Source organism: Geotrypetes seraphini, chromosome 10 (assembly GCF_902459505.1).
Source record: "Geotrypetes seraphini chromosome 10, aGeoSer1.1, whole genome shotgun sequence".
NCBI lineage: Eukaryota > Metazoa > Chordata > Amphibia > Gymnophiona > Dermophiidae > Geotrypetes > Geotrypetes seraphini.
The window spans coordinates 121,156,148-121,180,337 of NC_047093.1; the positions used below are offsets into that span (position 1 = coordinate 121,156,148).

The following is a 24,190-nucleotide window of genomic DNA, read 5'->3' on the forward strand; positions in this document are numbered from 1 at the left end:
CAAAATCATCACACACACAGGCCGCCTTCATAAAATAGAAAATTCTTTATTACTCCTTCTGAGTTTTTGTTGTTGTTACTATCAATATCAGCAGAAATCCTAAGGATGAAAACCTCAGGGTCACCCGGCATACAATGCCATGTCGCTACGGAAACCTTGGGCTTCATCCAAAATCAGTCATTGAAATGGATTTTTCTTTCTTATTTTGCATTAAAACACGTCAGTATTACAATCAGAACATTCCATTTAAACATGCACAAGACAGGATCCAACGAGGCAGCGGGATATTTCTTAAGATTAGTTTCAGTTTTGTTCACATCATTCTTTGGTTTCAGATAGCCCACCACCACTTGCAGCTTTGTTAACCCACAGCAAGTACAACCCTGCACATCAAGGGAGTTGGAAGCAAATGTGGAAGGGAAGAAATGATGACAATGGACTGTGGGCAATCAGGCACAAAAGCAGAAACCACTGGAAACACTGCCACTGTAACACAGTATCCCCCACCCCCACCACAGCAGTTCAGATTGTGACCACAGTAAACCACAACTTCGTGACACAACCCTCCAGTCCAACATCCCATCCTCTAAGCACACACAGGCAGCCATCATTGCAGTAAACACACTGCCCACAACCCCATACCCCCTTTCTGTGATCACACATGGGCAACCACAACTGCTATGGCCACGCTGGTCGCCATTCTCTAATCCCCTGATCAAGCGGCCTTGACTGCTGTGACCACGTTACCCACCACCCTCTATAGCTCCGAGAGCCCATCTTCTGAGTTCCTTAAAACAATCCTCCAGCAGCACACCTGATTTTCAACCTGCAAGCACACTGCAGCGTCAAGAAATTCTCCAAGGGATTCAATACACAGCCAACCCAAAACCTCCAGAGTACAGCGGCATTTTCACTTAACAAGTTGGGTTGGTGGCCCAGAAGCTCCTCAAAGGGACCCCCCCCCCATCCAGTGTGAGCAGTTTCCTAAAACAATAGACTCTCTTCCAGTTCCTGCCTTAGCTGCTGAAATACACCAAGCACCTGCTGAACAGTTGCACACAGAGGGAAGACGCCCATGCTAAAGGGAGGAGGAATCCATGTGGCTGCTTCACAGAAAAACTTACTCAATAAGTATGCACTCCTGAGAAAGAACTCACTCCATCAGGGATTCTCAGAACCTACTCTCAGGCCATTTTTGAAGCAGAGTTTACCAAGAGAAAGACAATCTTAAACCCTACGCAGGGAAAAGGAATGTGCGTGGACAAGTGATGCATGAGGATTTCACTTTGAAACCCTATTGTGCTTTGTACCCTGTAAAGTATGCATGGTAGGGAAAGCTGCAAAGGATTAAATTGGTTTGCAAACTGAAAACAGGTGCCACCCTTCTGCACTTCATGGTAATCTGCCTCCACAGTCCAGAATAACAGAAACATAAGATTCTGCCCATCTGTCATAGGTCTTAATGTGGCCTCCTTGTTCACCACAAAGATCATTCTGTGTGGTTTCTTTAGCTGGCTGCCTTTGAGAAGCTTGAATCTAGATTTAGGAAGCAGTGTCGGCAATTAGGCTCTATGATATTCAGCTTCTATCCTTACAGTTATCCAGTTTAATTTAGAACAGACTTAAACTAATAGTTGCTAAATAATCGATGACTATCTGCAGTTAGGCGCAATATGCATGTTCCACCCTGGAGCGGTCTGGAAGAGCTTTTACTGCACTCTGTCCGAAAATTCTCAGACAGGGCATGAATCCTCTGCCACTTTACCACCTAGTTGAATTCCTTTGAAAATGCATCTCCACACTTCAATTCTGTATTTGTTTGGTTCTCAGAACCTCCACAGCAGCCTAATTTATAAAGCATTGATACCTTATAATTCTTCTAAATTACTGAGATCAAACGACCAACATTTATTGGTCATCCCCTCTCTTAAAATTATTAATACTCGAAGGCAATTTATCTTTACTATTAAGGCGCCTCAGACTTGGAACTCAATCCCGCTATACTTAAGAGAGGAGAAGAACTTGGAAAAGTTTAAGAGCAAACTTAAGAGTTTTCTTTTTAAAGACGCATTCAATATTTAATTGAAATGTTAACTGCTCTTTTGTTTGGTTTTTTTTAACTTACCTATTTAGTAGTCTTTCCATTCCTCTTGTGCTTAACCTTTAATTGTTGACTCTTTCCTTTCTAAGATTGTATTTCTTTCCTGCCTTCCCTACTGTGTCATGTATTGCGTTAATTAGTTTTTTTTTAATTATTTTTTGAAAACTTATCCCTTTATTAATTTTGTATGTCTACTTCATGTATATTTTAAATATGTATTTTGCTGATTTGTACATCGCTTAGAATTTGGAATAGGCGATTAATCAAATAATAAATAAACTTGAAATAAACTTGAAACTTAATTTAGGCACCCACCAACCTCACAGTCAGACATTATCTCCCTAGACATCATCTCAGGTTCCCTCCTTTGGTTTTCTGGAGACAGTAACAACCAAATCCCACAGGCCTGCGAGAAAATGTGGGTCCTCTTCAATCCAAACACACAAAGAGGAATTTTATAACTATCTGGGCCCTTAAGCTCTATTCTATACAGGTGTGTCTAACTGCAGGGGACGTGCCTTTGCCACATTTACTGGTATGTGGAGAGTGTAAATTTTAGATATGCCAATGGTATACCCTTCTCCTCTACTGCCAACTCCTCACTTGCTGCACCATGTGCCTGGAACAAGCTGCCTGAATCCAAGCTCAAAGCCCACTTTTTCGAAGCTCTGTTTAGGTCTTGACACTTCCAACTTGTAATACGCTCTATCTGTTTCTCATTCCCTCTGTAGCTCTTCCTCTACCTCTTCATCCCTTTGTATTTCCCTTCATGAGAAGCATATATTGATTCACCCTTTGTCCTGTGTGTCTCTCATAATTAGATTGCAAACTCTTTCGAGCAGGTTTAACGTACAGCACTGCGTGTATCTGGTAGTAATAGTAATCCCAGATAGCAAACAGGACTCCCCCCTAAAGGGGCACCTCCTTCCAGAAATGTCATCTTAGTCCCTATGTTGGAGCACAGGTTACACCTCCCACAACCTAATCCTGTCCCTTCTTCCCTCACACAAAAGGAGTATGAAACGGTCTCCTCCCTTCAATGAACGTTCGTGTCATCTCTCACCTCTCTCTTTTTCTTTCTGGATAGTTCACCTCCAGACCCTCCGGTCTCTTTAGTTACAGTTTACATGTTAAATTAACAGAAAAGAAAAAGAACGCCATTTCAAATACAGCCAATTCGTTTCCAATGTTTTATAAAACTTAGGCGCACAATTTTGAACCCTGCGTGTGATTCTTTAAGGACAAGTTGGATTTAGATTCTCACAAATGGGTGGACTGGCCAATATCACCTGACATCGTGACCGCACCACCGAGCAGATCCTCTTTTACACACTCACGGCAAGCCAATAAATAATTAGATCCTCTTCTTGTAATATCACAAAGCAAAAGACTTTAATTATAGGAGTACTGAACTGCAGATGAGCACACTCTAAGACTACCCCCTAATTGTAGACTTGCTTTTCAATTCTCACGTAGACATTATTTTCTTAACAGAAACATGGTTTAGTCCCAGGAATGAGAACTCACTTCTTCAGCATTTACCTCCTGACTTTATTTTGCTCATCGCACTTCAAAACGAGGAAGTGGACTAGCAGTTATTTTTGCTTCTAAACTACATATTTCTGAGGTTTCTAACGTTACTTTTCCTTATTCAGAAGCTCTGCTGGTTCATATGAAAACTATCACAACTCTATTTTTTGTCTTCCATTGCCCAAGGTAAGCATTTCTAAAAACCTTTATTGAGAGCTCCGTTTCTTTTCCTAATCTGTTAAGAACATAAGAGCTGCCATACTGGGACAGACCGAAGGTCCATCAAGCCAACAGTGGCCAACCCAGTTCCCAAGTACCAGGCAGAAACCCAAAGAACTGACATTATGATGTCATAAAGCCTCATTCCACCAATGCCTAAGAGCCAACCTCAGCAGTGATGTCACAATGGCCTCATTGTCCTATACTTGGCTCACATAAGAATTGCCATACTGGGACAGAGCGATGGTCCATCAAGCCCAGTATCCTGTTTCCAACAGTGGCCAACCCAGGTCCCAAGTACCAGGCAGAAACCCAAAGAGTAGCAACATTCCAGAGCTGATATTGTGATGTCATAATGCCTCATTCCGCCAATACCTAAGAGCCAACCTCATCATTGATGTCACAATGGCTTGATTGTCCTATACAGTACTTGGCTCACATAAGAACATAAGAGCTGCCATACTGGGACAGACCGAAGGTCCATCAAGCCAACAGTGGCCAACCCAGGTCCCAAGTACCAGGCAGAAACCCAAAGAGTAGTAACATTCCAGAGCTGACATTGTGATGTCATAATGCTTCATTCCACCAATACCTAAGAGCCAACCTCAGCAGTGATGTCACAATGGCCTCATTGTCCTAGACTTGGCTCACATAACAGCTGCCTTACTGGGACAGACCGAAGGTCCATCAAGCCCAGTATCCTGTTTCCAACAGTGGCCAACCCAAGTTAAGGGCTTTAACAATCAGATGGATAATAATATTCTCCCTAGTATTCTTCAGTTCATCTCTGATTAATTCTTTAGGACTCACCCAGCATGTTAACATGCCCATTCATTCTTAGGACACACCCTTGATCTGATTCTATCATTCTCTGGATCTTTATTTTCTATTTCATGTATGAAATCGTTACCCGTTTCCTGGTCCAACCACTTATTTCTTTTAATTTAAGCCTTGCTCTCCCTTTAGAGAATTGTAAACCACCCTTGTTTCAATCACAATGCCTTAGACGATTAAATCATTCCATAAGTAATACTAGTCTTTACTTTTTTCCCATCGGACTTTCTATCGCTCTGTCTTGAAATTCAAGCAGATGTCTAGAACCAGAGCCTGCATGTTGATTTAGACTCAATAGCCCTATTCAGACAGTAACACCTTCCTCAGTGTGAAAGCAACCATGGTTCCATGGTGGACTCCATCCACTGAAACGGCAGCTCCGACATGCCAAATGTAAATGGAGGAAATCATGCCATTCTGATGCATTTGTGAATATAAATCTAAACTGATAGAGGGAAAAAGACAATTTTATGCCAAAATAATTACATCTGTGGAGATCCCCACTAGATTTCTGTTTGCCCTTGTTTATAAACTAACTACCAAACCTCCATCGTTGGAGGGAATCACTCCCTCTGTTGGTACCCTGTAAAAAATTTTCTATGACAAAATAACCCAACTACAAGATTCTTTTACTTCACAAACATCTACATCATCTGTGTTCATCCCATGCTTTTAATATCCCATGCTTTTTTGAAAGGAAAACAGTGACAGAGTTCCAAAAAGCATAGAATGAACACAGAGGATCTCTAATCAGAAAATAATGAGTATATATTGAAGAACTAAGGCCAGTACTGGGCAGACTTGATTGGTCTGTGTCCTGTATATGACCATTCAGTTGAGGATTGGCTGGGGAGGGTACTCAATGGCTGGGATGGTTTAGATGAGCTGGAGTGATTTTTGATAGAGACTCCAGTAGCTGGAACCTAAGCAAACTACTGGGCAGAGCTCTGGATTTCTGGCCCAGAAATATCTAAGAAAAAGAACAATTTAAATTAAATCATTAATTTATAGGAGAGTGTACGGTTGGGCAGACTGGTTGGACCATTCGGGTCTTTATCTGGCATCATTTATTTAAAAAATTTATAAATCGCTTAAAACTGCCGTTATTTACTATGTTATTATAGATTCTTTGTCAAGTAGACTACTGTAACATACTTTACGCTGGTATATCAGTTCTGCCACTCTCAAATTGGACATCTTCCCTTACCAACTCTGACTCAACTCGATAATGCTATTTCATCTTTCCACCTAAATGCTTGCATTTTAGATCCAATTTCCTCTTCCTGGTTGACGATCCAAGCTCATAGTCTTCTTCCATTGACCCTGAATATGATAAATAATAGTCTTTCAACAGGTACTGTTCCCCAGTCATGGGGAAAAAAAAAACCCCTGTCATACGTCCAATTCCTAAGCAAGCATCTGCTGATCTTTCATGTCCTGAAATCTTTAAGCCAGTTTCAAATCTATGTTTTCTATTCAAAGTAAAAGAAAGAATTTTGAACAACACACATCTTTTGTTGATAAGACATTTGCAGTACTTCCTATACAAGGAGGTTTTTGTAAGGGCACTAGTACAGAGACCACTATTACAGCCGTTCTCAGTGAGGTTCACTCCATCTTTGAATCTGGGAGGGATGTTCTCTTAGTTTCATTGCTTACTGTTGACCCATTTGTCATCCTTAAGTCTTTTTGGCCAAGTGTTATCTTGGTGTCGCTCCTAACTTCAAAGTTAAAATAAATGATTCTACCTCAGATGCTTTTCCACTTACAACTGGACTCCTCCAAGGGTCTCTTCTTTCACCCTTATTATTCAACCTTTTTATCAGTCTTTAATTCAGGAATGCAATATCTCCAGTTATGTTTACAGTACACTGATGATATTCTTTTAGTTTTTTTCAGTGATTCACTACTCTCCAGATTTTTTTATCACTACAAACTTGTTTGAAGAAAATGGCTAACTAGTTCACACTCAATAAATTGATTAAGCGAAAACCACTACTTGTTGGTAACAGGATACTCTTATTTATACTACTATTAATCAATACTGCTTGACACACCAGTTACAGTAGCCGATTCTCTAAAATACTTAAGTGTACACTTTGACTAGGCCTTAACATTCCACAGCCAAGTATCGAAGGTACATCTGTCAGGTTTTTCAGCACTTCATCATTTACGTCCCCTAAAAGCTTCTCTTCATACCTTCGTACAAGCTTTTGTACGGTATTGGAGTTCAAGAAGGGATTGGACAATTTCCTGAAGGAAAAGGGGATAGAAGAGTATAGATAGAGGGTTACTAACAGGTCCTGGACCTGATGGGCCGCCGCGTGAGTGGACTGCTGGGCATGATGGACACCTGGTCTGACCCAGCAGAGGCACTGCTTATGTTCTCCTATTAAGACTACTGTAACATACTTTACGCTGGTATATCACATTTTGAATTACGTCACTTACAAGTATTGCACAATACGGTCACTAGATTCGTTTTTAATGCCAGACACTTTGATCATTGTACACCTTCACTGAAAACACAGCACTGGCTCTTTGTTTCGTATTGTTAGCAATTTAAAAAAAATTTATGTTTGACCCATAGAACCCTTCATCAAGATACTCCTGCACATCTTTCCACTCTGATTGCTGCATACACTCCAACAAGATCATTGCATTCTATAGATGCAAACCGTTTAATACTGCTCTCTCCTTCTAAGGCCTACGAGCCTATCAGGCATTCAACATTTTTTCTTGGTCCCAAAATTATGGAATGTATTGCCCAATTCAATCAGAGGCTTTTCAGCTTTCCTTTGAGCAAATTCAATTCGGGACTTAACTAGTTTTCTTTTTATTTCAGGTTGCGAATGTGGTCCTTTGTTATTTGATTCTATTCTTTCTTCTCGTCAGCTTATGTCACACGATACCCGCAGTCTTATTCTGCAGAGCAGTGACCATAAAAACAAGGATTGCCATATTGGGATAGGCCAAAAATCCATTAAGTCCAGTATCCTGTTTGAAACAGTGGACAATCTAGGTCACAAGTACCTGGCAAGATCCCAAGGGAAAAAACTGCTTCTCCTAGAAATAAATAGTGGATTTTCCCAAGTCCATCTTAATAATGGCTTATGGGCTTTTCTTTTAAGAATTACCCAAACTTTTTTCAAACCCTAATAAGCTAACTACTTTCACCACATTCTCTAGCAACAAATTCCAGAGTTTAATTACATGTTGACTGAAGAAAGAATGATATGACAGAGATGTTTAAATACCTACATGGCATAAATGTGCATGAAGCGAATCTCTTTCATTTGAAAGGAAGCTCTGGAATGAGAGGGCATAGGAATAATCTAAGGAAATACTTTTTTACAGAAAGGGTGGCAGATGCATGGAATAGTCTCCCAGTAGAGACGCAAGAAACGTGGTATGGCCTTTATCTACCATCGTGTTTCTATAACAATAATGCTCTAACAACATAAGAATTGCCGCTGCTGAGTCAGACCAGTGGTCCATCGGGCCCAACAGTCCGCTCACGCGGCAGCCCTCTGGTCAAAGACCAGCACCCTGAGACTAGCCCTACTAGACAAGTTCCGGTTCAGCAGGAACTTGTCTAACTTTGTCTTGAATCCCTGGAGGGTGTTTTCCCCTATAACAGCCTCCGGAAGAGCATTCCAGTTTTCTACCACTCTCTGGGTGAAGAACTTATTTACATTTGTTTGGAATATATCCCCTTTTAACTTTGGAGAGTGCACTCTCATTCTCCCTACCTTGGAGAGGGTGAACAACCTGTCCTTATCTACTAAGTCTATTCCCTTCAGTACCTAACAATGCAGGTGTTAAGAACCTTAGCCTATAGGGAGAAGAGGAGATAGTGGATGCTGCAGATGGGTCATTTGACCTTTATCCCCGTCATGTTTCCAGTTTGTTTTAAATGTACTACTTAGTAGTTTCATTGCGTGCCCCCTAGTAAGAATTAACATGCGATTCCCATCTACCCATTCTACTCCACTCGCTATTTTACAGACCTCTATCATATCTCCTCTCAGCCGTCTTCAGTCACGGCATGTAGAAATTGTTTTATTTTCTCTTTTGTGTCTTCCTGTTGAATTTTTCTCTTTACCTTCCCTGAGGTTTTTTTTTTTTTTCACAGCCCACAGTCATTTTGAGCCTAGGCTCCTGGTCAGGGTTGGAATGGGAAGACACTTGCCCATGTGCAGTGTAGGCATATAAAAAGCCTCTCAAAGGTAAATGAACGCTGGGAAGTGTCCACACCAGGACTCTATCAGGGGACATCACCCATCTGTGCAAATCTAGCCCTGCTGTCCTCAGACAACACCTTCTATGAGTGAATAACTTCACTCCCTAGCAGGGACAGTGGATCAATATCATTCTTCCCAAAGCAAATCACTTCTCCATACAGGGGAGCGCAATCAACTCTGCAATAAAAGTGGACTAGTATGACAATGATTTTCCTGTATTTCCTGATTCTTGGCCACCTACAGCTGCTGAAATACCATAACGTCTCTCCTGTTATTTCTTTAGAAGTTGTCATAACCTACAAAGACTCTGGTTTTCTCCAGGCTCAAACATGGTTCATAGAAGGGCTCCTGAGCTCTGACGGAAAATGCAGTCTGAAGAGATTAAATGGGTTTCTTTTCATCAGTGTGCTCGAGCATGTCTGCCACTGCAGAGAAAATGATGGCAGTTAGCTAATCTGAAGGAAACAGGAGGCAGAGGTTTAAATCCTGGGCTTTGTACGCATTCGCAAACAGATGGTGTGACAGTGTCACTACCGAGGAAGACACTCCAAAGGTGCCACAGTACAAGAATATGAACCGAGCAGGGAGCCCACCATCGAGAGGCTCTGTCACAGACACAGCCAGAAGGCTGGAGGCGAGCTGGAGAAAAAAAAGATTACACACCCACACCTCTTGCTCCTCTGAATCGGAAATGTTCTCAGCCAAAGAAAGCAATGAAATAAAATAATCAGGAAAAGCATTAGAAGCTAATAATGTGAACACTTATCAGGGGGAGGAGGGGGAACAATTAAGCACATTTTCCGCTCACTCAGCTCTGTAGAAGGAATGAAGCCTAACCTAGGGATGGTAGCAGCAGCAACCACGGGCACAGCCCGTCTTGGAATCCCATTAAACATCCAATCTCCTTTCTCACTAGGAACGCAAATCCCACCTCCTGACTGCCAATCCACAGTATTATGGTCCAATGCAAACAGAGAAGCCCTCACCAGCTGGGAAAACGTACTGCATGAACCTCAAAACAGAACGAGCCAGTGATACTTCCCATGAGAGGAGATACCTGCATAATGTCTGTCAAGCACAAGAGAAAAAGAAGCTCAAAACTAGTTAGGTGTCTTGAAAGACTCTACCCTTAGCCAATCTCATAATGATACCTCTTCACATAATAGGAAGTTAGCTAGTATGAGGGGATGGGGCAGGGACTAGGAGTGGATGCTCACATCCTCCACGGGAGATGGCAAATGGAGGAAGCACTGGATCTGACCCAAAGTGTACAGGGACATTTTGAAAATAAGGGAAGAGGCACAAGAGTGGGAAACCTGAGCCCTTCCACTTCATAGAACTGACCGATTCCCATTGAGAAAGATCAACATGTCAACGTGTTCTGGAGTCAGAGTGCAGCGTTTCTTATAAATGGCTACACCAGTGTCAGTAAACAACCAACTGGTGGGCACAGACGTGGCAGGTACAGCCAGCAGCTTGCGGGCAGCACGTGCCAGGAGTGGGTACTGGGTATGATGCATTTTCCACCACTGGAGCGGGTCCTGGCATAGCGAAGAGGCTTCACTGGTCTGAAAACTGCTGATCTCCTGCTCTGCCTGCTGGTTGACAGAGCTGCTAGAAGAATTTCGGACACTGCACAAGTCTCCCAAAAGGAACTCAATCCCTGAATCTTGCTTAGATTTTTTGACAGGGGGCCCTGGGTTCAGGGGCTCGGGCGTGCTGCGAACATTCTCCACCGGTTGCGCTTTGGCCAAGTGAGATGCTTCCAGCTTCAGCAGGTGGAGCGTCTCCACCCGGTCCGGCTGGCTGAGAAAGTCCAGGCCACGGAAACGGGGATCCAAGGCACAGGCCAGGTTAAGCACCTGGTCGACCTCACTATCTGAGTATCGGAAGCTCAGGTCCTCGTGAACGGCCTTCTTGATGTTGCGAGAAAACTCAGAGTCCCATTCATTTGGCGCCAAATGTTTATAAAGAAGACTGGTTATGACAGGCTTCACGAGGGACAGCCCGGCAAAGTGATCTTTGGTGAATGTGGAGGTAGCAATGGCTAAAGGTTTGAGGATATCTACAACGTCCTGAAGAACAGACCAGTCCTCTTGCTGTAAAGTGATCTCTTTCTCATTCAGAGTCATACTCAAGCCTGTGAGAAACTTTGAATGGTCCACCATGCTCTGTAGGAGGCTATAGATGCTGTACCATTTGGTCCCATCACGCAGGAACATTTTCAGATGCACCTTCAGTACTGGCTCCTGCGTGGACAGCTCTTCACACTGGGGGGTTAAGGAGAAAATGGTGGCCACCAGCTTGCGACACTTGTCCAGGGTGGCTTGGATGATAGGGTGTTGGAGCACGGCTTCAATACAGCCCTTCAGCACCTGCCCCACGCAAGGTAGTGACTTCCAGCCTAGCTTGGATGCAGCGAGCTTGACTGCAGGGCTATTGAGCCCAACAGCATAGGAAGTGCTCTCCCGTATCCCCCACTCATCAGCAACATCCATCAGGACCAGCCTCAAGTTTTCCACGGACACCTCATTTGACAGAGGCCTGCTGGCCAAGACCTTATTCCTAGAGTCAAACGCTTCATCTACATAGTGGACGGTCAGCGTGAGGTAGGATATGGAGCCGCTGTGCTTCCAGATGTCCAGGCTGACGGAACACTGCTGCAGACCTTTCACCAGCTCTCCCACTTTTGCTTTGGCCTGAAGCTGCATCTCCTGCAAGACAGTGTGAGCCAGGAAGGAGGCTGCCGGCACTTTGTAATTTGGATCTAGGATAGCCAGCATCTGGTTAAAGCCTTCTCCTTCAATTACCTCCACGGGCATCAGATCCCTTACGATGAAATCGGCTACGGCCCGGGTGGTTCTCCCGACAGTGGGAGCTGCCACAGCCCTGGCAGCTAAGTCTCGGGCAAGGGAGTCCGTGTTCTTGTGTGAGTCTATCACCGCTCCTTGGGTGCCCACCAGCTCATTGTACTCCCTGCGGTGCTTGTAGATCAGATGTTGCCTCAGATTCGTCGTGTTGCCACTGTATGAGAGCCGCACACCACACAGCTTGCAGATGATCTTGGTTTTGTCCAGGATGCGGCCATAGGCATCACCCTGGAAGCCAAAAAATGTCCAGTAGCGGCTCTGAGCTCGGCCCAAGCTCACCAGATTCTGTGTGCCCTCCAGCAGCTGAAAGCCCGAAGGAGGAGGAGGGTGACCCAGGCTACCTGCCAGGTAGGTAGGCTTGTGGGACGGCATCAGAGGAGAAGCGGCATCATTGCAAAGATACTGACTGTGGGAAGCGACGTGGTTTGTTAGGGACTCGGGGCTCTTCAGATGCAGGTCTTGAAAAAGTTTCATCAACAGCTCCTTCTCCCCAAATTCATATTTAAAATGTTCCCCTGAAACAACAGAAACAAAAAAAGGAAAGTCATTTTCCCCAGTACTAGACCTTGCCCACCCACCCTCATTCAAGATGAACAAGATCACTTCTCACATAGTTCTTCCCCCCCCTTCTCTCGCTCCTCAGTGCTTCACATTAAACCCTGGAAGAGGGTTATAACAGTGCAAGGTGATCCCTTGGTTTCCCTCTAGAAAGAGGAGACAGAGACAGAGACAGATCCCACCCCACCCCCGGCCTAATAAGAAAAACTTTAATGCACTGACCCAGTTTGAGCCCCAAGGTCCTGGCGTACTCTTCCCCGATCCACACCAGCAGCTCAGCTCCTAAAGGGATCAGCTGACAGGCCCGGTAATAAATCTTTCCTCGGTACTGAAATACCGTCAGGTTGTGCTCCTCCTCTGTCGAGGCGCAGGCCACATATCTATAAGGAAAAAGTCACCAGAATAACTGCACCGGGTGGTCTGGCTCTAGCGAAGAGGTGGAAACTGCTGGTACTCGGTGCTGATTGCAAAAGAACAGATCCTTTCGCTTCACTCCTATAGTTTCATCTCTTCTGAGCTGACCCAGTGGATCCTAAACCTTCTCCCTCCCCCTCCCCATTTCTGCTGCTCTGAAAACTGTTGTATGAATTGTCACAGGGCCTGCCACCGAGATGTGGCTTCCAAGGCAGAGATCTGTATTCCTTACAGTGCCAGCATCTAGATATTAGCCCTCAAATTTACTCCAGCAATAAATTTGAAAACTTATCCTTGACAGTGCTTGTTTAAAGCACTGAATTCACCTCATCTGCCAGACCTCTAGCTGTGGAAATTTTTTTCATACAATTTTCCAGACTTGTCTATCTTATAATCCCTGCACTATATGAAGTCGCAAGATTGTTGGGGTATAGAAAAATAAAGTTATTATTATTATTATATATGAGCCCTATGTCAAAGTTAATGCAGAATTTTCTCTGAATGAAAAGAATGATTTAAAAAAAAAAAAAATCACAGCAAACAGAATATCAAAAGTTACAATACTGAGAGAGCAGAAAAATAAAGGGGAGAAAGGAAAAGAGAGGGAGACCCACATTAGAGAGCAGGAGAGAGAGCCACGAGATCGTGTGTGATGATCTTAAGGTGGCCACACAGGTTGAAAAGGTGATGCCGAAGGCTAGAAGGATGCTAGGTTGCATAGGGAGAGATATGGCCAGTAGAAAAAATGAGGTATTGATGCCCTTGTATAATACTCTGGTGAGACCTCATTTAGAATTTTGTGCACAATTCTGGAGATATAAATAGGATGGAGTTGATCCAGAGGAAGGCTACTAAAATGGTCAGTGGTCTTCGTCATAAGGCACATGGGGACAGACTTAAAGATCTCAATAAGTATACTATGGAGAAAAGGCAGGAAAAGGGAGATATGATTTAAATATCAGGAGGTGAGTTTCTTTCAACTGAAAGGAAGTTCTGGAATGAGGGGATATAGGATGAAGGTGAAAGGGAACATGCTCAGGATATACTTCTTCATGGAAAAGGTAGAATATTTTTTTGAAAAAGCTCCCGGTGGAGGTGGTGGAGATGAAACAGTGTATGAATTCAAGAAAGCTTAGAACAAGCACAAAGGATATCTAAGGGAGTGAAAGGGAGAGCAGATGGCATGGACAGGCAAAGTGAGTAGGCCAAATCATCTTTATTTGCCTTCATATTTCTAGGTTAAGAGGAAGAGAGGGGAACCCTATGAGAGAGCCACAAGAGAACAAAGGAGAGAGTGCCATGAGAAAGAGGAGGCATAGGGACCCCAGTCAGGAGAGAGACCACAAGGGGATGTAAGGGGATGTAAGGGGACCCCAAGAGTGGCAAGAAGACCCCCATGAGAGAGCCAAGGGAGGAGACAAGGGGCCCTCCAGGAGAGATCCATGCGAGACAAAGAAGCGAGGGAACTCAAAGGGCAGAGAGCCAGAAGTGAGGGGGGCAAAGCTTCCAAGTTTCTTAGTTATTTATATACCGCTTATCAATGAAGGTTATCTAAGTGTTTTTACATTCAGGTACTCAGGCATTTTTCCCTATCTGTCCAGATGGAATCACAATCTACATAACATACCTGGAGAGTCATGGAGCGACAGCAGGAGAGAGGGCCAAGAGAGGAGAGAAGAGGTGGCAAGGGAACTTGCAGGAGAGAGAGCCACAAGGAGAGGTGAGAGGGGCCGCAGGAGAGACAGCCACGAGGAGGTGTGGGGACTCGCAGGAGAGAGAGCCGCAAGGAGAGGTGAGAGAGGCCGCAGGAGAGACAGCCACGAGGAGGTGTGGGGACTCGCAGGAGAGAGAGCCACAAGGAGAGGTGAGAGGGGCCGCAGGAGAGACAGCCACGAGGAGGTGTGGGGACTCGCAGGAGAGAGAGCCACAAGGAGAGGTGAGAGGGGCCGCAGGAGAGACAGCCACGAGGAGGTGTGGGGACTCGCAGGAGAGAGAGCCACAAGGAGAGGCGAGAGGGGCCGCAGGAGAGACAGCCACGAGGAGGTGTGGGGACTCACAGGAGAGAGAGGCACAAGAAGAGGTGAGAGGACCTGTAGGAAAGAGAGCGGTAAGTGAAAAGAGGAGGCAAAAGGACCTCAGGAGATAGAGGAGAGAAAAGGTGGCGCAAGGACTCGCAGAAGAGAGACAGACACAAGCGAAGAGGGGGCGAGAGGACCCCACAGGAAAGAGGAGAAGTTAGGGTGAGCTTATAGGGGAGGCCTCTTTTCTAGCCTTTCCAGAGTTTCTGCACCTAACTTGTAAGGAGAGAAGATGATTAACACAGAGGCACCCACCTCATCCAGCTGGACTTAGATTCATCCGAAGCATCAATATAGAAGTAAGCTCCATTCTCCCGAACCTGAGAGAGAGTCAATTCAGATTATTAGAGTCTTCCACCTATTCAAAATTCTGCTGCATAACTTATCGCTGCACTCACATGACCCCTCTCCTCCAGTCACATCACTGGTTCCCTGTCCACTTCCGTATACAGTTCAAAGTCCTTTTATTGCCTTAGTAGTGCATTCAATCTGTAGCTCCTCAGTATCTCTCACAGTAACACAGTAAATGATGGCAGATAAAGACCCACACGGTCCATCCATGTAGCCATCACTCTGCCCAAGCCCCAGTCATCTGTGCTTAAACACTGACTGTCAAGTCTCCACCCTGCCACCCATGTAGGTGGATGAACGTGATGGAGATGGTCTCTCTCCCCAGGAACTCCATTAATCAGGTAAGTCACTCATCTCTACTGCTAACTCCAGACTCGGCTGCACTGAATGCCAGGAACAGACTTCCCAAGCAGGAGCTAAAGTCCACCTTTCTGAGGCTGCTTTTAAATCTTAATCTCTTATTCACCTGTTGTAATCATTTCCATAATAAATGTAACTCTCTAATCCCTTATTTGTCCTATTTGCTAGTCTTGAATAGACTGTAAGCTCTACTAAGTAGGAACTAAGTATCATCCACCTGGGCAATCTGAAGCAAATGATGAAGATATGAAAGCCGAGATGAGGCGAGAATGCAAAAGCGGTAACATGATTGTTATGGGAGGCTTCAACTATCCCGGGATAGATTGGAGTCTTGGAAACTCAAAATGTGCTAAGGAGACCGGATTCCTGGAAACTATACAGGACTGCTTCATGGAACAGCTTGTCAGAGAACCGAGAGGGAATGCCATTCTGGACCTAATCCTCAATGGGCTAAGAGGACCTGCAAAGAAAGTGGAAGTAGTGGGACCATTGGGAAACAGCGATCACAATATGATCCAAGTTCAAAGTTGAATTAGGAATATCGAAGGGGAAGAGAACAACAGCAACGACTTTTAACTTCAAGAAAGGAAACTACGAAGTGATGAGAGTAATGGTAAGAAAGAAACTTAGGAACAGGTCAAGGAAATCACAGACTGTAGAACAAGCCTGGTCATTATTCAAGGACACGGTGAGCAAAGCGCAAAATCTATATTTCTCCAGATTTAGAAAAGGATGCAAAAAGAACCAAACTAAAGACCCGGCGTGGATAACTAAAGAAGTAAAGAAAGCAATAGAAGACAAGAAATATTCATTCCGGAAATGGAAAAAGGACAAAATCGTGGAGAACTGGAAAGAGCACAGGAAGCATCAAAAAGAATGTCACCTCGTAGTCAGAAGAGCAAAAAGAGAATATGAAGAGAAGCTAGCCAGGGAAGCGTGAAATTTCAAACCGTTCTTCAGATATGTTAAAGGGAAGCAGCCGGCAAGAGAGGAGGTGGGGACCGCTGGATGACGGAGACAGGAAAGGAGTGGTGAAGGAGGAAAAAGAAGTGGCGGATAGACTAAATATGTTCTTTTCGTCAGTATTTACAAAAGAAGACACATCCAACGTGCCGGAACCTGAAAAAATCTTCACAGGAGATCAAGCAGAAAAATTAACATCAATGGAGGTGAGCCTCAAAGACGTACATAAGCAGATAGATAGATTAAAAAGTGACAAATCTCCGGGCCCGGACGGAATCCACCCTAGGGTTTTGAAGGAGCTAAAGGAGGAAATAGCGGAACTACTACAGCGGGTTTGTAATCTATCCCTGAAAACAGGCGTGATCCCGGAGGATTGGAAGATAGCTAATGTTACGCCCATCTTTAAAAAAGGATTGAAAGGTGACCCGGGGAACTACAGACCGGTAAGTTTTGACTTCGGTTCCGGGGAAGATGGAGGAAGTGTTGATAAAAGATAGCATCGATGAGCATCTAGAAAGAAATAAACTGATGAAAACAAGCCAGCATAGCTTCTGCATGGGAAGATCGTGCCTAACAAACTTATTGCACTTCTTTGAAGGAATTAACAAACAAATGGACAAAGGGGACCCCATAGACATCGTATACTTGGATTTCCAAAAAGCCTTTGACAAGGTACCCCAAGAACATCTACTACGGAAACTGAAGAACCATGGGGTGGAAGGAGACATACATAGATGGTTCAAAAATTGGTTGGCAGGTAGAAAGCAAAGGGTAGGAGTGAAGGGCCACTACTCAGACTGGAGGAGGGTCACGAGTGGTGTTCCGCAGGGGTCGGTACTCGGACCGCTGTTGTTTAATGTATTTATAAATGATCTAGAAATAGGGACGAGGTGCGAAGTAATAAAATTCACAGATGACACCAAACTATTTAGTGGAGTTGGGACTAAAGAGGACTGTGAGGATTTACAAAGGGACATGAACAAATTAGAAGAGTGGGTGACGAGATGGCAGATGAAGTTTAATGTAGAGAAATGTAAAGTTTGCATGTAGGAAACAGTAACCCGAAGTACAGCTACATGATGGGAGGGCTGGTAATGGGTGAAAATACCCAAGAAAAGGACTTGGGGGTAATAGTGGACAACACAATGAAGCCGTCGGTACAATGCGCAGCGGCATCTAAGAAGACGAATAGAATGCTAGGTATTATCAAGAAAGGCATTACAAACAGATTGAAAGAGGTCATCCTACCATTGTACCGGATGATGGTGCGCCCGCATCTGGAGTACTGCGTCCAATATTGGTCGTCGTACCTTAAGAAGGATATGGCGATACTCGAGAGGGTTCAGAAAAGAGCAACATGACTGATAAAAGGTATGGAAAACCTTTCATATGATGAAAGATTAGAGAAACTGGGGCTATTTTCCCTGGAAAAACGGAGGCTTAGAGGCTTACAAGATCATGAAGGGCATGGAGAAGTGGAGAGGGACAGATTCTTCAAACCTTCGAAAACTACAAGAACGAGAGAGCATTCGTAAAAATTAAGAGGGGACAGATTCAGAACCAATGTTAGGAAGTTCTTCTTCACCCAAAGGATGGTGGACACCTGGAATGCGCTTCCAGAGGGTGTGATAGGACAGAGTACAGTATTGGGGTTCAAGAGGGGATTGGATGATTTCTTGAAGGAAAAGGGTCTTGAAGGGTATAGATAGAGAATTACTATACAGGTCCTAGACCTGATGGGCTGCCGTGTGAGCGGACTGCTGGGCAAGATGGACCTCTGGTCTGACCCAGCAGAGGCACTGCTTATGTTCTTATGTTATGTAACTGTCTCTAACATGTTTGTGTACATGATTATAGAAATGATCACAGCAATGCTTCATGACGCCAGTGAAGGAAATGAACAAGTTAGATGTCATTATTAACCTTTACGTTATCTCTTCATCCCTGGAGCTGCTCAGGTGGTGACATACCCCAAGACTAACAAGGCTCAGCAAACATCCTCTCTCTCTGTTTATAGCTAGTTTGTATACGATGTAAACTGCTTAGATGCCTTGCAGGCTATTTTGGCGGTATGTGATAAGATAAAGAGATATCTTTGCCCTCTCACCCAAGTCGGACATAGAAACATAAAAGCATGCAAGCATTCAATGTGGTAGAAAGAGGAGATTGGGAGATGTTGTCTGGTGATGCAGAGGTGTGGAGCATTCTCTTACCGCCCAGGAGTAGACAGTGCACTCATTCCTGTCCACCAGGACGTCCCCTTCGTACGGACCAAAGATGCAGCCTCGAGGAATGACCGGTATGGTACACCAGACCCCAAACCCTCCCTGGGGTCGCTCTTTGACAACCAGCCCCTCAGGCAGAGAAAGCAGAGCTCGGGACGGCACGTTGTCTGGCACTGGGGTGTCCAGGATAAAGGTCGGCGCCCCATGCTGAGGGCAGGAGTCCCGGTAGTACAAGCGACATTCCTCACAAACTGGAAGAAGAAAGGAAAGGCTGAAACAACTATTGAAGAGAATTAATATAACAGACACAGGAGAGAAAACAGCAAAGACATGAACCCCAAAACGGCTCCAAAGAGGACCAATAAACCACTGCGCTTAAAAACACGTTGGAAAAAAACCTAACAGGCTCCTCGTGTCTGAAATCAGATCATCCCATGACAAAGAGGCTGAGGGAGGGAGGGAGCAGGCAGCCACCATCCTCTCCGGATCAGCTCTGTGAACTCTGGGACTGCATCTACCCTAGCCCACTCTCAACAGGGTCTCTTTCTCTGCGATATTTGGGGAACAAAGGAAGAAGAAATCAACTTACAAAGTAACTCATCTTCCATCTGAGCACAGACGTCGTCCGTTACCTGCATGTCTCCCCCAGCGTCCTGGTACCTGCAAAGAGACCACACTCAGCTCACAATTACACACAGGAGAGAAGGAGGAAGCGCAGAGAAATAGCATGCCAACATTAATAATAATAATAATAACTTTATTTTTGTATACCGCAATACCACAAAACAGTTCAGAGCGGTTTACAGGAGAAGAGATTGTACATTTACAGCGAAGATGCAGAGTCAGATTAACCAGGGTAAAGTAACCAGTAACAGTATCAATTACAATTAAAAAGTAAGATAGGTACTTAGAAATTCCCTTACTGTCCCGAAGGCTCACAATCTAACTAAAGTACCTGGAGAATAACAAAGAAGTGAAAAATAGAGATAGAGGAAAAATAAGAAATAAACATTCTAACAAGACTACATTGATCTAAAATACTTTGGAAGGATGAAGAGAGGAGAGAAAGGAATATATACAGTTACAAGGGAGTGCAGGATGAGGATAGTAAGATCCGGGGAAGAAGAGGTATATAGGTGAGGAAGGAGAGGAAAGGAAAGAAGGATAGGGTTAGAGAAATTTATCAAAGAGGTAAGCTTTGAGAGATTTTCTGAAGGATAGGTAGGTAGGATGGGGCAAGAGAGATGAGGGTGGTAAGGCAATCATTCCATTTGCCAGCTTGAAAAGAGAGGGTTTTGTCCAGGAATCTTTTGTAAATATATCCCTTTGGTGAGGGGAAGGCAAACAGGTGGGCACTGCGTGTTCGGTTAGAGCCTGGGAACACAAAGTGATGTGACAGGTATATCAGGGATGATCCAGTCAAGGTTTTAAAGCAGAGGCAGGCAAATTTGAAGATGACCCTTGCTTCAATTGGAAGTCAATGAAGTTTTCTGTAGAAGGGGCTAACATGGTCAGACTTTTTGAGGCCATAGATGAGGCGGACGGCGGTGTTCTGAATAAGTCTAAGACGTTTAATGGTTTTCTTGTAGGAACCCAAATATATGATGTTGCAACAATCCAAGGTGCTTAAGATTAGGGATTGGACCAGCAAACTGAAGGTGGAGAAATCAAAGTAGTGTTTGATAGAACGGAGTTTCCAAAGGGTGGAAAAACATTTTTTGACCTGAACATTGGTATGATCTTCAAAGGTGAGGCAGCGGTCTAGGATGACTCTGAGAATTTTAATGGTGGGATTGATTGGATATGTTAGACCGTTGAGTTGCAGGGTGGTGGTCGTAAGTTTGTGGTTGGGACTTGCAAGGAAAAATTTGGTTTTATCTGGGTTTAGTTTCAGTTTGAAGCGAGTGGTCCAATTTTCAACCATGGTGAGGACAGTTGAGATGTGTTGTACTGTCTCTTGTGACAGTGAGGGAATAGGGATGATGATTGTGATGTCATCTGCATAAATGTAGGATTTCGGGTTTCGGTTCGATAGCATGTGTCCCAGTGATGCCATATAAATATTGAACAGAGAAGGTGATGGGGGGAGCCTTGGGGAACTCCACAGGGGTTGCACCATGAATGGGAGAAGGTTCCATCGTTATGAACTTAATAGGTGCGGTTTTTTAGGAAGCCTGTAAGCCAAGATAGTACTTGCCCGGAAATGCCAATGGAATCGAGGCAGCTAAGCAGTATAGCATGGTCTACTAGGTCGAATGCACTGCTGAGGTCATTACTGGGTATAGAGAATAGTGGCCATCTCTTGCAAATATACACATTTATAGGAGGGGGAGGGGATAAAGCTCTGCACGCCTACCCCAATAAAGAAGTAATGGGATGTTAATTGCATAAAGGGCAAGTTTATAACCCAGAGACCCACATTTACCCAAATCATTGATAGCACTATATATCTTCTATAACTGATTACTCGATCTATATAGATCTATATCAGTTATTACACCTTTACCCCTGACTATCACCAGAATACACTACTCCCAAGCAGTGCCATTCATTAGCCATAAATGGCGACCTTCAACAACTATCTCCTGATATTGGTGATACTTTATCTAAAATATCATAGAAGCTGGTGTAACGATGAAAAAACCCCTAAACCAATCCCTATTCATTTTTCCTGGCACAGATCAAACAAGACAAACAAACCAAATGGCCCACATCAATTTCTATATGAATATACAAAGCTAGGCCCTTTACAAATACCAGTGGTAAATAGAACTCGCAACTCCTTCAAACCCCATAGAAACAAACCCAAGGAAAGCAATCTGAAAAAAATAGAATGCTTTAGAACACCCGCCCCAACTAAGCACGGTAACCTCAAGGGATACTACTTAAACACCCGCTCTGTAAGAAACAAAGCACAAATAATACATGACTGGCTGGCGCAAACAAACCCCGACTTCCTATTTCTGACTGAAACATGGATGGTATCAGACACTGACACGATTATGAAAGAAATGCTACCCCATGGTTACAAAATAATACCTCTATCTAGAAACTTGAAAAAAGGGGGTGGCATAGCAATAATTCTAAAAGAAACCTTTGATAACATCAAAATAGACTCAAAAACCACTAAAGACCTAGAAATATTAACTTGCAAGATCACCAACACTCAACTGGAAGAGGCACTAACCGTGACAATATTTTACATTCCCCCCAAACAGTGGACTCATGCCAGAGAAGAGTTCTTCGAATACTTCACTACTAACACCATAAAAGGAACATACAATCTACTACTAGGAGATGTAAACGTCCACCTGGAGCAAGTGGAAAAACCTGACGTAATAGAAATAAACACCTTCTTAAAAACCCTCGGTTTTAAAATACCAAAACCAGAGAAAACACACAAAAAAGGCCACCAACTAGACATAGTTACCTTTTCGCAAAAAGAAATCCACGACCCAAAGATCCACCACAACACAAAGACCTGGGAAAAATGCATCTGATCAGACCACTACATCTGTAATTTTGATATACGGTACATTGGCAAAAAAAATCAACCCAACAAAAACACAAAAGAAAAATCCCAAAACCAACCACAATCACCAGAAGAGGTACTATAAATCCAACAGAATTCTGGGCCCATTACGAACTAGAACCCAAATTGAGGAAATACAGGACTTCCCAACTAGATGGGCAGAGTTTAGCAAAGAAGTGTTAGATCAAATAGCACCATTCCTAACATGTAAAAAAGAAAGAAAGGAATCTAAATAAATGGTTCAACTCTGAATTACTAGCTCTAAAACAAGAACTGAGAAAGCTAGAAAGAACCTGGCAAAAAACAAAGAAAAAGACAAAGTACAATGGAAACAAAAAATGAAAAACTACAAAAATCGGATTAGAGAAAACCGAACAAAACATTACGCACAAGAAATAGGGACACCTAAAACAAATAGCAAAAAACTTTTCAAACTGGTAAACAGTCTTACTGACACTACCCAAATATTACTACAGGAAAACGAATGTATACTTTCAGCAGATACCCTGGCCACTTTTTTCAACAACAAAATCTTTTTTTTTTTTTTTTTAATTCTTTATTCATTTTTAAGCTTTCATCAAGTGTACAAAATTCATATTAACAATATTAAATAGACCACTTGAACATCTTATCAGTATACTTTATAATCATAAAAGCAACAAAATCTTAGAAGTAAGAGCGACCATACCCTCACCCGCACCCAACTTCGAATTCCAAATCAGACCCCTCGAAAAAGAACCCATAGTAGACATGATCTGTAACCATTTCGAACCTCCTGATTGGTACCAATTTCTTACCCTGTTCAATAGATATATTAAATCAAACTGCCTCCTAGACGTATGCCCTTCCAAGACCCTGAAAACAGCCACACTAGATTTTAAGAAGGACCTATTCAATTGGATAACAACCACTCTCACGGAAGGAACATTTCATGAGGAAATGGGACATATACTAATCACTCCCATCCCAAAAGATCAAAAAATCTCTCTAGCTTTGAAAACCAACTACAGACCCATTGCAAGCATCCCCATATTCACCAAGATACTTGAAAGATTGGTCAACGTGGAACTAGGAAACTATCTAGACAAATTCAGCATACTAAACGAACACCAATCAGGATTCAGGAAAGGCTTTAGCACTGAGACAGTCCTAGCCTCGATCCTAAATCACCTATACGGCCTATTTAGCAAAGGAACAAGTGCTCTAATTCTACAACTAGACTTCAGCAGTGCTTTCGATCTAGTTGATCACGAAATAATGATACACTGCCTAGATGCAATAGGAATCATGGGAAAAACAAGGAACTGGATACAGGGCTTCCTAACAAAGAGATCATACTGAGTGGTTAGTGGTGGGACATATTCAAGCTCCTGGAGAAACCCCTCAGGAGTGCCACAGGGCTCACCACTTTCACCCACACTGTTTAACATTTACATATCATCCCTAGGGCACTTACTGCAAAAACTAAACCTGAACTACTACATATATGCAGATGACATTTCCATTTTAATCCCAGTGAACAGCATAACAAACGAAACCTCAAAATACATTTCTCACTTTATGACCGAAATAGAACATTGGACAATCAACTTCAAACTGAAACTTAATACAGAAAAAACAAATATCTTCCTTGCAAGCCCAACGGATAAAATTACCAACACAACGTTACATATAAAAGACCACGATTACCCGATTACTAATACAATAAAAATATTGGGAGTCACATTGGACACACCTGACAATGGTTGAACATACGAATATAGTGGTGAAAAAATGCTTCCTGATATTATGGAAATTAAAGACCATCAAAAAATACTTTGACCCATTATCGTTCAGATTACTAGTGCAATCACTAATGCTTTCTACTCTGGACTATTGCAATATCGTTTATATGGGTATACCCAAAAAAAC

At 43.4% G+C, this 24,190-nt stretch overlaps 1 protein-coding gene across 2 annotated transcripts in view; it reads right to left on the bottom strand.

Annotated features, from left to right (window-relative positions):
- Nucleotides 1–24,190, bottom strand: part of LOC117368037 (zinc finger BED domain-containing protein 1-like) — a 96,761-nt gene that overhangs the window by 65,321 nt on the left and 7,250 nt on the right. The window contains exons 2-6 of one of the 2 annotated variants that reach the window (XM_033961280.1): nucleotides 19,337–19,407; nucleotides 18,736–18,998; nucleotides 15,104–15,168; nucleotides 12,579–12,736; nucleotides 10,273–12,313 (exon numbers count right to left, since the gene is read on the bottom strand). In XM_033961280.1, coding sequence (XP_033817171.1) covers nucleotides 10,273–12,313; nucleotides 12,579–12,736; nucleotides 15,104–15,168; nucleotides 18,736–18,998; nucleotides 19,337–19,385 — 2,576 coding nt within the window. In that variant the 5' untranslated portion in view covers nucleotides 19,386–19,407. Of the gene's footprint in view, nucleotides 1–8,507; nucleotides 12,314–12,578; nucleotides 12,737–15,103; nucleotides 15,169–18,735; nucleotides 18,999–19,336; nucleotides 19,408–24,190 lie in introns of those variants that run through there. The other variant, XM_033961281.1, reaches the window with a different exon arrangement.